The sequence below is a fragment of the Aptenodytes forsteri genome, unplaced genomic scaffold (assembly GCF_000699145.1).
Source record: "Aptenodytes forsteri isolate BGI_AS27 unplaced genomic scaffold, ASM69914v1 Scaffold217, whole genome shotgun sequence".
NCBI lineage: Eukaryota > Metazoa > Chordata > Aves > Sphenisciformes > Spheniscidae > Aptenodytes > Aptenodytes forsteri.
This window is the reverse complement of record NW_008796222.1, coordinates 4,195,590-4,207,762: the sequence shown is the minus strand read 5'-3', so window position 1 is coordinate 4,207,762 and position 12,173 is coordinate 4,195,590. Positions and strand designations below refer to the sequence as shown.

Below are 12,173 nucleotides of genomic sequence, written 5' to 3'. Positions count from 1 at the left end.
ATTTCTTTTGACCCTCCTTGAGCAAAAAGCATTTGCTTTTTGACGAGATTTTTGAGGAACACAAATACCTACATAAGATCCCAAGCATTATTGTCTTAGTGACCTCAGTATTTAAACTCAAGTCAGTGGAAAAACGGGATCAAAGACTATTCCAAAAAGACTATGCTAAAATGTAACACAAGTAGCTGTCAGTATGCAGAAAGGTTTTACACTTTTGTCTGGGTACTTTGACTCTTAGGGAAAAAAAAAAGCAAAACTACAAACCAGGTAAACAACCCTAGATCAAGATAAGTTAAAATATTTTTAAAGCACCATTGCTAATCCTGCTCACCCACTCATTTTTGCTCAGTTGATCACTATGGCATAAGTCAGGCAGGATTTTTCTGCATAGCTTGTTAAACACGCCAGTTTGACAGGCTGTTTTAGGAAAAGGTTTCTGCTCTTGCTGTTTAGTTTAGCAGATGCTGCGTTGCAGTTCCGTACTCACGGCGTAGGGGATTAAGGAGACAGAAGGATCTCCAGGAGGGAATATGGCAATTGTCCAATGTAAACCCAGCTGCATCCAATAGGCATTCCCACCAAGGACGGTCCCCAGTTCAGTTATCCATTTGTCAAATCAACTTGACATCATCTTCTGCTTGGAAAAATAACTGGCCTAGTTCTGCATTCAAGGAATAGGATTAGCTCCTACTGAAGGTATGACGGAGAGGATGGAAGGAAGCAGGTAACAGCGCAAAGCAGATCCGTATGGTAAGATACAAAGGTTTCGTAAGTGCATTGCTTTGTACGTTGTAAATTGCTGAGTACAAAGGAAAAAAAAACAATGCATAGAAAGTTTGTAAAATAATCACAAGCCAAACTGTAAGTCTTTCAAAACTTTACGTCTCTAGCTGGCACAGCTAGTAGATCCGTGAGAGAAGCACTAATAAGTAGAGAGAAAACCCTAAGGGAAACCTCAGTGTTCTCCATCTGTCATGAGGTAAATAGGTCTTCTTGATCATCTACCACTTGATTTATACTGAATGCTTTCAAGCATTTCACACCTGTAATTTTCAAATACAAGAATTATTAAACTTTGATTTATGGGAATTACACACAGGTAACTTAGATTTTTTCCAATCTTAAAAAATGTGTACCAACCAGCAGCACTCAGCTGTACCACAGATATTCAGAAAGTGAATAGAATGTTTTAGCTTTAAAATAATAGCTGCCTGAGTTTTGGGATTTTGGCAGAATCTGAATAATGCAAGAGGAAGAGTGAAAAAGCTTCGGTGTTGGCTGTAGTTGTGTTTTTACTGTTTCTAATACTGGGTCACAGAAGATACAAAGGTTTTACAGCCCCACTATAAAACAGCTCTTTATCTTTTCTCCACTAATTCTGTGGTGTCACATTTAACAAAACTAGGAAACTGGAGATAATATGGATGTTTGCAGATTAGATGTCAGGTAATAAATAACACTAATTTCACATACCTACAAATGTAAAGGCACCTTATCACTGTTTAAATTTCTCACTCTTTGTAATGCCTGCCAACATTTTAACCCAGGCAAATTACGGTATTGTTTTTGCTGTTTTTTCACTGGGATAAAATACACAGTCATAATATCCTTTTATCAGATTTCATGGTATAAAAGGACTTTGGTGCTTAATTCAAGCTGTATGTTGCTGAGACAATTTCAGAGCTCCTGTTTTGGAAGATGTATTTATCTTACCTTTTAGTCATCATCTTTTCTTTTCACAGTGGGCTAAGTACCACTTGCCCAAGAAGATGCAGCTGTGACCCTGCCCAGTCAGTGCAATGCTACAGAGCTACGGAGATCCCCAGAGAGATTCCTTTTACCACCAGAAGACTCTACATCAGTCACAGCAAAATTAAACAACTCCAGGTAGGAAAAAATCCAGTAGCAATACTTTCTGTAGTGCGCTGTAGCCGAAAGCTGTGCTTCCCAGATGGTGGTGGCTTTCATGTGAAGGGAGAATCTTATTGCATGTTCTAAAAACTGATGAAATGCTGCCAGATCTGGTTTTATTTTTACTTACTTTTTAAAGATATGTAAATATATTCCTATAGTGTTTTCATTTTCCTGCAGTCTCTGAGCAGCAGTTCACGCTGCCACAATGATATTTTGTATGCAACTCAAAAAATAGTAATTTACAACTGGGAGCCAAATGTTGACTTGTTTTTCCTATGGTCAAATAACCATCGACTTCCAGAGTAATTTTTTAACTTGTTAAAAGCTTTTGGTACTTTTGATACAATATAATACTTTTTCACAGTAAATGGAAAGGTTTTATATAGCTAGAATCATTTCCCTAATGACTGAAACTGAAGTTCTTTTCCCCCTTTTGAGTTGCAAGTGTCAGGAACAACTGCTATTAGAAATGGCAGAGGGAGTAAGTAAGTTAGAGTCTAAGGCAGAGCATGAGCTGTTTCTAAAAGCAATGCTAGGCCTATCTAATAACCCATATAAACAATAGCAGCTTCAAACTGAAACTGCCAGCTATTTGTGTAATTAAAAAAGTTTATTCTGGGTTTCTTGAGGCATGACTGGATCACGTCATTAAAGGCATGGTCAGTTTATGCTCATTTTGCACTGCACTCTGGAACGGTACTTCTCTGGTTCCTACCCTGAAATACATTTATTTAATAAATTCAACTTCTGTAGATAGACACAAGGGAGATAACAACCACCTGTACTATACATGCTTGCTGTGTATCAATTTACTACAAATAATAAGAAATGTTCGATTCAAAAGAGAGACATTTTCTCATAAGCATGCTTGTCCTCTTACAAAGAATGTAACTTTAACTGCTCTGAAAGGCATCTTTGATTTTGCTCTCAGGATTGAATGAAATAGGCTAGAAGGCAGCTTAGAGCAGCATCTGGGATACCTGTCGCCCACTGAGAAATAGTCAGTAATTTTACAATTTAACTGTGAGAAAGAGTTTACTTCTCTTTTAGCCACTACTAATATCTCTGGTTTTCTTGGTTTATCTCCCATCCCACAAGAGTCAAAGTTCATTGGTGTGATTTAGCTATATTGATGTGCTCTAGTTAAACAAAAGATCTGTCAAATGAATTATTAGGAAATACATTTTCTGTGCAAAAGAACCCCGATTATTTTTTAATTAACCCCGATTATCTTTCCAAGATAAGGAAGATGAGTCATTTTTCCTTTCTTAGGCTAGTTGCTCATACCTGCACTCCTCAGTTACTAGTAAAGTGGCCTTAGGTTCTGACTAGAGCAAAAGACAGGTGTTATAAAGCATTTAAATGTTGGATATAAGTGAACAGAGTAGTGGAATAAATGTTTTATGAGTGTTCAGAACAAATGGTGCATGAAACCACCTAAGGAGAGAGTTTTTCACTTTATACATTAATTCAACTGAGCAATCAGTACGCCTTACTTCTACTACTGACTTTGCACTGAAAGGAAGTCCGTCCTTTCATGCTATCTGCCTGTAGTTTTGTAGATTCTTTCCTTAAGATTAGGCTGGGTCTGTGAATATATTTTTCACTTTTCTTTCCATGCAACGAATTATGCTTCTGAGGTCTTGACATCGTAAATACATATGCTTAATTTTACACAGCTGAGCAATTTCACTGGCACATATCATAGTGCTTGTAGAAACAGGTTTTGATTTCTGCTTGTAAAGTACGTGTCTGGAACCGCTAAAAAAACTGTATAGTTTTTTGGGGGTTTTGGTGGGTTTTTTGTTTTGTTTTTTTAAATTCCTTCATTTACCTAATCTTAGAGAAAATAACGTATTTTCAAAAAGACACTGAATGGAAGCCTAGACTTTCCGCAGCTGACCTTCAAGAGACTTTTATATGTAAGCATTCACATATAGTATGGTTTGGCAAGTAGCTGCCTCAGAAGAATAAACAAACATTGTTTCAAACTGAGCACCAATTACTTTTGGACATTACTTTGCATTGGTTATTATTAAAATTGTAAAGAAATGAAAAAGAAAAGAAGATATATTTGTATGTAAAATACAGTATGTTTTGAAGAAAAACAAGAAAAAAGGTAGATCTTTTTTACCCAGATCAACTCTGTATTTGTTCTGACAGGGTTGATCATCATTGAAAACACTGGCTGGGATTTTTGCTTTTAGTATTTTTACAAATTGGGGTTTGTTATAAACAGACTTCATAGTAACAAAACTAGATTATTTTTAGCATCTTTTTTTCAATAATTTCTGCCTCCTCCTTGATTTGAAGACCAACTACAACCTGCTTACTCTCACTTTAAGTTTTAGTTTATTTCTAACTGTATTAATACGTGGGGGTTTATCTGCTAAGAGAAAATTGTTTATCTGGCGCCCACAATAGGGGACTGGGTTAAGAAACTGCTTCTAACAAATCCCAGTTCACAAAAATTCCAAAAGCAAAAAAAAAGTCATTAAAAAAATGACAAAATTATTAAAATGTGGCTATTAAAGTAACAGTATCTTAGACCCATTTTCAGGAGATCTACTTTTTAAAATGTAAAACTATATTAGTATCACTTTACAGACAGTCCAGTTAGAGAATAAAACATCACTTTGTAGCAAAGAGAGAGCTGACAGGCTTTCAAATGTCTTGATTCACATTAGAAAGACTGGGTGGTTTGTAACAGCATGGATAAATGTTTAAGTCTCACAACAGCAAGGTCACAAAGCCTGGCAAAGCATACCAAATAGGTGGAAAATAGAAATTATAATAATCCACATTAAGAAGCCTAACATTATTACAGAATGAATGTCTGTACATTGACCTTCACGTAGCTCGCTGTCACTTAATAAGATGAAAATTAAGCATCTTAGAGACATACAGCAATCAACTGAGGAAAACCAGGAAATACTGCTTTTGAACTTACAGGAGAAAACGTGTTGAACTTAGGAAGGTTCACATTTGTTTCAATTTCCTTAAGACTGTTTTATCACTTACATATGACTATGCTTTTCTGCCCTTGAGCAATGCAGTTCATTCCTATGGGACTTCTCATGATAAAGCTTTGCAAGATTAGCCTCCTAATCATGACCAAAACTGGACATGCAATTCTGTAATTGCTATATAGCAATATATATATATTACAAAACTGCATTTATAGAAAAAATAGAAAGTGGACAACTTTGTTACTTACTGTTGAGAATATAAGGGTTTTTATGGAGGTACATTCCCTTATTGAACTTAAACGTAATTGATGGAGAACCCTGCATCAATAGAGGTTCCATATCTATACCTTCTCACTAACTGCATCAAATCTTGCAATGCTTGGAAATGACTTTACAAGAACGAATAAATGTAATCAGAAGGTAGTGACAACTAAGGATACCAAAGCAAAATGAAATCTGACTCCTCTTTCACAGCTGTGTGAGCTCTAATTTTAACAGAAGTTAAAATGCAGTTTGTAGCTAAGGTAAAGAGATACAACCAAAAAACATGCAAGAGTTGGATAAATGAAGCTGGAAGGAATCTTTTAACAGTCACCTTTATAAGCTGATTTCACATACACAAGTATGATAGCCAAATGTATTCAATCAGGATCATAGAACAAGATTACTACCCAGTACCTGTGCTGCAAAAGGACTTGTCCTGCCTTCCGTGTAGATTCCTGACTGGGATGAGGGGTTATCCTGTAGAACATGCTTTATAGCTTCTCTCAGAGTAAAATGTGCTGGTAGCTACTAAGCCCTGGGGGAAATAGCATGAAAACTATAGTGTTAGTTTAACATCTCTTACCGATGTGGTACTCCTGAGACCTGTAGTGAGATGTTTATTGGACATGGGAAGGGAAAATGGATGAGGACACTCCTTCCCACCTCTCCCATGCAGAACACCTGCTCATCTTGCTCTGAGCTTTCTGTGATTCCCATATAAATGATTTTTTACAAATCAAGCACCTAGGTCAATGGGCAGCATCTCTGATAATTTCAGAAAACTACTGTTTAAGCAACTGGTCTGCTCAGAGAACTCCCGTGTTCACCCTCATTGCATGCTTCCCCATATCTCGGCTTGGAGGAAACTGCCAGATTCACTTAAGTTTGCTTCTTAACTTGAGACACAAGATGGCAAGCTTTGTAAACAAGCAGGTTCCAACAGAGCAGAAAAATAATGAAACAATTAGTATGCCTTTGTATATTATAGTCACAGCCAACATCCAAGTTCCATTTACCACTGCAAACCATGTGTTTATTACTGACTAACAAAAACTAAGTTCCTGTAAAGGCAATCTGTTCCACAGAGGTGATTTTCAGACCAAGCTGATCTGACACTTTTGGTTTAGTCATCTTAATATGTGAGGGTTTTACTTTAAAGAAAATGAGAGATAGTGGGGGGAGAGAAGAAATACAAGCGTCGGATTTTAGTTTCCTGCCAAAACTTTATAGTAGGTGACGATATCTTTATAGTAGGTGATGATATCCACGTGTACTTCCTCTGGGGAATACATGCTGCAGTGACAATACTGCTGATACATGGAAATGGCTGTATGATGAACTCAAAACCACTCCAGCAAGCTCCATTGAGCGCAGTGAACATTAACAACCATTTACTCTCCACAAAGATTTCCGCCACTAGTGGTATTAGCTCTCCATTTTACATAGGCTATCCACCAGGCAGAAATAAAAGGAATATTCCTTCTTCAAACATGTATTTGCTCAAAACCAGACACAATATGGCCTTAAACAACAGAATTATAGAAATGTAAGTAAATACTGGCAAACCGCAGGTACCTATAGTAACACTTCTATTGTTACCATTTCTCTTAGTTTCTCATGCTAAATATATAGTTTCTCAAGATATACTAGCAATTGTCAGAGCATCCAGAAGAAGTAACCAGTGAGGAGATCCATAAATAGATGGTGTACTATCACACGAATTATTTTTTTCTCTTTAAGATTACGGACTTCAGGAGAATGTCAGCCCTCGAAGAGCTGGTCCTGTCATGCAGTGGCACAGAATCAATAGAAAACAGCACTTTCAAAGCTCTGAGCACCTTGAAGTCCCTGGAACTCTACAAAAATCAGCTAACACAAATACCCACCTTCCTCCCATCCGGCCTTGAAATTTTAAAACTCGCTGATAACTCCATCAACGCTCTGCATGCGTCTGATTTTGAAGGTTTGATGAAACTAAGGGTGCTCGATATTCGGAACAACTTGATTGCGACTCTGCCTCCGAGTGCATTTTCTTCCCTTTGCAATTTACAAAGTCTGATTCTGGATGGCAACAACATAGACTCTGTGTCTGCACCACTTAAGCTTCCTAGGCTGAAGTATCTGAGCATGGCTGATAATAAACTGAACTCGTTCCCCACCAACTTCTTTGCATCTTTCCAAAATTTACAGTTTCTCAGTTTAAGTGGCAACTTTCTGACAAAAGTGCCTCTTGACCTACCTAAATCCCTTCTGTCACTAAAATTAGAGAAAAACCAACTCAAAACAATAAGACTTCGAGACATGAAGCACCTAGAAAACCTGTCTGAGTTCTCCCTGTCAGAAAATCAGCTAACATCAATAGATGGTGCCCAGCTTCTTCCTAACTTAACAACACTGGAGCTCTCTAAGAACCAGCTCCACACTATGCCACTCAGGCTGCCTGGCAGATTGCAGAAGCTCGACTGCAGCAATAACCTGATTCAAAGGGTGACAGCGCAGGACTTCCAAGGACTACAAGACCTCAAGCACTTGTTTCTTGACAACAACGCTGTTAGCATGTTTGAGGCAGGAGCTCTTCAGCAGTGTGCACAGCTTTCGAATCTGGCACTGGAACAGAATCTCCTCATTTCTATTCCGCTGAGGCAAGTGAATCTGAGGACAGCTGGTTCCTAGGTGTCATCCTTCCTTCCTTACATTATGAGGATGAGGGCCAAACTGGAAAAAAATATGCATTCAGACCCAGCCATGGTAGAAGTCTATCCATACTATAAACCCACTGCCATAACTGGCACTAATTAGCAGTCTTGTAAGCAGTCTCAGCATAGAAGTAGAGCTGTTTTCATTAGATCTGTGGCCCCCAGTGAATCTACTCATTTCACATCTCTCCCTGCCAGTGAGACTACTTTGTTTAATTAGCACACGAATAAGAGGAACCTGCTAGGAGAATATAACAGAATGATTACAGAGAAGTTGTACTGCTGCTTAGATTTATCTTCTCCTATAACACAAAATTAATAGAGCGTTCAATAAAAAGGAAAGACAGCAGTTTTAAAGCTGATGTTTCTACCAACGCACACTGAGTTTATTACTGTTAAAATATTAAGATTTCAGGAGCTGAGTCTGGTCAAAAAGAATGTGCTTTTTCAGTGGATATTAGCATTCCCAACTTCATTAAATTCACAAATTATGCGTATAAGCTCTCTGGCTTCAGGCTATAAGCAAAATTCCAGTCAAAGGAGCACAGAAGAAACATCCCTTGGGCACACTGTTCATTAATGCCCTGCTTACAGGCTCTCTCACATTCATCCGAGTGTTGGTCCTGGCCATTATCAGAGGAGGCATATTAAGCCAAATGGGGGCTGGTCTGATATAAAGTGGCAATTTTATTATTTCAAAAAGCTGTGCAATAAGATGGCATAAAAATAGCAAAGTAATTCCATTAACATCAACTTCTTTAACACAACTGCGCTATTAAATTTTATTTTTATGGCTTGTGGACAGGTTTAACTAGCCCAAATAAATAATGCAGTAGAATTTCAATTCGTTTAGCATTTGAATCTATTTGGCAGCAGCTTTATAATCAGAAAGTGATTTAGTGTGTATAAATATTTGATTTCAGTCTAGCTTGACAGGAGTGTTTAATGCTTTCTAGTTACTTTAGTATTGTCTAATCCATCTTATTTTACAACCTTTGTAGTCAAGAGAATTAACAGGAAGGAGTTCTCTATTAGCCTTTAAACAGTACAGCTTTTAAAGAGATATTGGGGACTTTTCTTTTCAACTCAGCAATGAATATAGATTTCAAGGGGAGGCTGTAAACATAAAAGAGGGAAAAAATGACAAGATGTAAAATTTATGTACTTCATTTAATTGCCTGGTGATCACCAGGTACACATGGATATACAGAAATAAAAGCATTACTTCTGACAGTTATCTGAGAACTCAGTCACCATTGTCAAAGGCTAAAAATATAGTTAATGTGCCACAGTCAACGGGTCTTAGCAGTTATTCGTCAGGAATAAGGAGAAAGAAAGCTTCATTTGTTTTTTTCTGAGAAGAAAATAATCCACTTCACTTGAGTGGTGAAACACTGGAACAGGTTGCCCCGAGAGGTGGTAGATGCCCTTCAAGAAGTACTTGAAGGAACAGTGTTGCCATGCTTCTCTCAACTTTTGGTCTTTAATGCTGCTATAATTTGGTCATTGGCATACTTATGGCATTAAAGAGTACAAAATGCATTTTTAAGCTTGACATTCAACTGAACATATAACTTTCTTCATAGTACAGTAGGACTAAAATCGCTGTTTAGTCCAGTTGCAGAACCACAGTCAGTACAGGTCAGAGCTGCAATAATTGGGGAAAACAGCTCAACTGTGCATAGACAGTATTCCTATAACTTAAAACAAAATGACATGAAAACTTCAGGACCACATCTTTTTTGCAGAAGATTGCATTTTTGTTAGCAATAGTTTTATTTAATATGTCAGATGTGCCTGGGCAAATACCCACCACCAAATACCACTTACACAAACAGACGCAGTATGATGAACATAACATATTTGTGTTGTTTTATTTTTATTCAGACTTCCAGACACCCTTGCTAGATTGGATCTAAAGGGAAATGACATAGAGGATGTTGGAGAACAAGAGCTGAAGGACTTGAAACAGCTTCAGGTTCTAAATTTACGGAACAACAAGATATCTGCCTTGGATCGCAAAGTCTTAGAGTATTTACCTCGTCTCCGTCATCTGTATTTAGATGGAAACCCCTGGAACTGCACCTGTGACCTTCTCAGAACCAGAAGAGCGCTGGTGGCCAAAGGAACGGATGTCAGGGGAGGACAGTGTGCCGCGCCGGCAGAAAGCCGAGGAGAAAGTTGGATGTCTTCCAAAAAGATTCTGCAGCAATGTGAAGATAATCTGTCTTCCATGGAAAGGGGCAAAGAGGACAGAAAGAAAATGAAACCCAATGAGGCCTCCAGCGTTGGAGTAAACACAGATGATGATTACTATGATTATGAATTAGATTAACCCCATGGTTAATCTACGGTGAACCTTAAAGCTATCCAGAGCTGCGTATACCACCAGCGTCTCTACTGACAACCAGCCTGCTGGTCTGCCATTAACTTTTCCTCTTTAATTTGTACTGTAAGACTTAATAGCTGGTGACAGAAGGGCTATAGAAAGGATGCCACTGTAAACCGAAAATCATAAAAAAAATGTTTTTTCTATGCCATTAGTACTATGTAGTTTGAGGGAAGTAAGAATACAATTACTAACTCCTAGAAAAGCAGTCTGTAACTCTGTATGGACCTTTTTATAGTAGACCGTTCTTATAGTTGCATTAAAAAACCCCATAAATAAAATCCTGCAATACCACAAGATACTACTACTAGTAGTGTGGCGTTCAACACGTTCAAACTCAACAGGTCTGCAGTTCGAGATGGAGAGTTACACTGATGCGGGCAATTTCTCAGGGTTGTTCAGAGATTCTTGCTTTTGAGAAGTGAATTTCAGTTCCTGAAATATTTGCCTCTTTTGTTTATTTTAGACTATTTTAAATGACATTAGACTGAATTAGCCGAGCTCCAGGCAAAACACGGAAGGCTCATCTTCATCACAGCAAATGCAATAAACAGAAGGATCAGTGTCCTGGTTAATGAGATTTAATACTAGTTCCAAAGTTAGTTAATAGTGAGGAATGAAAACACTGGGGTCAATTTGACCCGATTCTATTGTTGTAAACAGAAGAAGGGAGATTCTCAGGAAATAGAGCTCTACCTCTGGCAAATACTAGGATAAGGCCCAGTGAGATGAAGTTTTTGGAAGAGTTTATTTTGGTAGCTGAATAGCTAATTGACCACAATATAGCTCGAGGTGCTGTGTGTATACTTTTGGGCTAGGTGTACTTCACGTGGGAGTACACGCTGCAAGTGCCCCCCTTCACTGCCAGGAACCTTCCAGACTTTTGCCCGCAAAAAAAGGACTTGATGGTATATGCATCAACTCTGATGTATGTACAAATTTTATCGAGCAGTTCCCAAAGTGCTTGAAAACTAAACAAAATGGGATTACCGAGCCCACTAAACCCAGTGACTTACAAACAGTAATCTAAGGGGTTTCCTGGCAGTTCATAAATTTCAGCTGATAACTGAGGAGTAATAACACCAGCAAATTACTTTTCAAAGCAAACAGTTTCTATTATTCTTTATCTTCTGTTGGCATTCAGTAACTGAGTAATCACTCACATCCACGGAGGCCGTTTTGTCAGGCGCTGGAGTGCAGCTATGTGGTCATGGCGCCTATGCAAATGCAATTGACACTTGGGTTTCTTAGGCACCCAACACATTAAGCTACACAACTGGAACAGAAAGATGCGAGTTTGTTTTTCTTTACATTTTAACTTTTTAACGTATCGTCAGCCACCCAAATTTTTGGTAGCTAAAGATTTAGACGTATATGGAACAGCACAAGCCTTCCTAGCAGTTTGACCGTGTTACTTTTGTTGGCTAATGTTGGTCTGTATTAGAAGTCTGGGAAGTAGTTATTTTCTGAGCAAGAAAAGTGCTTTCGTGCTACAGTATTTTTCATTCGGTTTTATATTGGTGGATTCTTTTAACAAAATACTTTAAATATTTCCCCGTGTTGTTTCAGCCCACCCATCTGTCTGACGGCACAGGGCTAGCTTGTTCGCTCTTGCTCTGTCTTTTGCCTGCAGTGGGATCTCCATCTTCAGGTCTGTGGGCCGTTACAAGCGAAAGTAGTGAAACCCCAGGAACCGCAGGTTTTGTGGGAGACCCGGAAACGGGGCGCACACCCCTGAGGCCTGTTTCTGGGCCACCGCAGGGGCACGCTGGGCGGGTTTCCGGGGGCCGCACTACCCCCATTTCCCATACCCGTGCTGTACTTGCAGCGTGCTTTGGGGGTGCAGCACACCATTTAATAATAAGACTCCCGTGAGGCCGGTCTGCCTCTGTGGTGCTCGGACTTACCCCCCCGCCCAAACGCCCGCGCGACCGAGGCGCT

The 12,173-nt window shown here is 38.8% G+C and overlaps 1 protein-coding gene across 1 annotated transcript; it reads left to right on the top strand.

Annotated features, from left to right (window-relative positions):
* Positions 1 to 698: 698 nt before the first annotated feature.
* Positions 699 to 10,178, top strand: LOC103907082 (nephrocan). Its single transcript, XM_009289185.1, has 4 exons — positions 699 to 724; positions 1,743 to 1,887; positions 6,888 to 7,789; positions 9,731 to 10,178. The coding sequence occupies exons 1-4, from the start codon at positions 699 to 701 to the stop codon at positions 10,176 to 10,178; spliced, it is 1,521 nt and encodes a 506-aa protein (XP_009287460.1).
* The last annotated feature ends 1,995 nt before the right edge of the window (positions 10,179 to 12,173 follow it).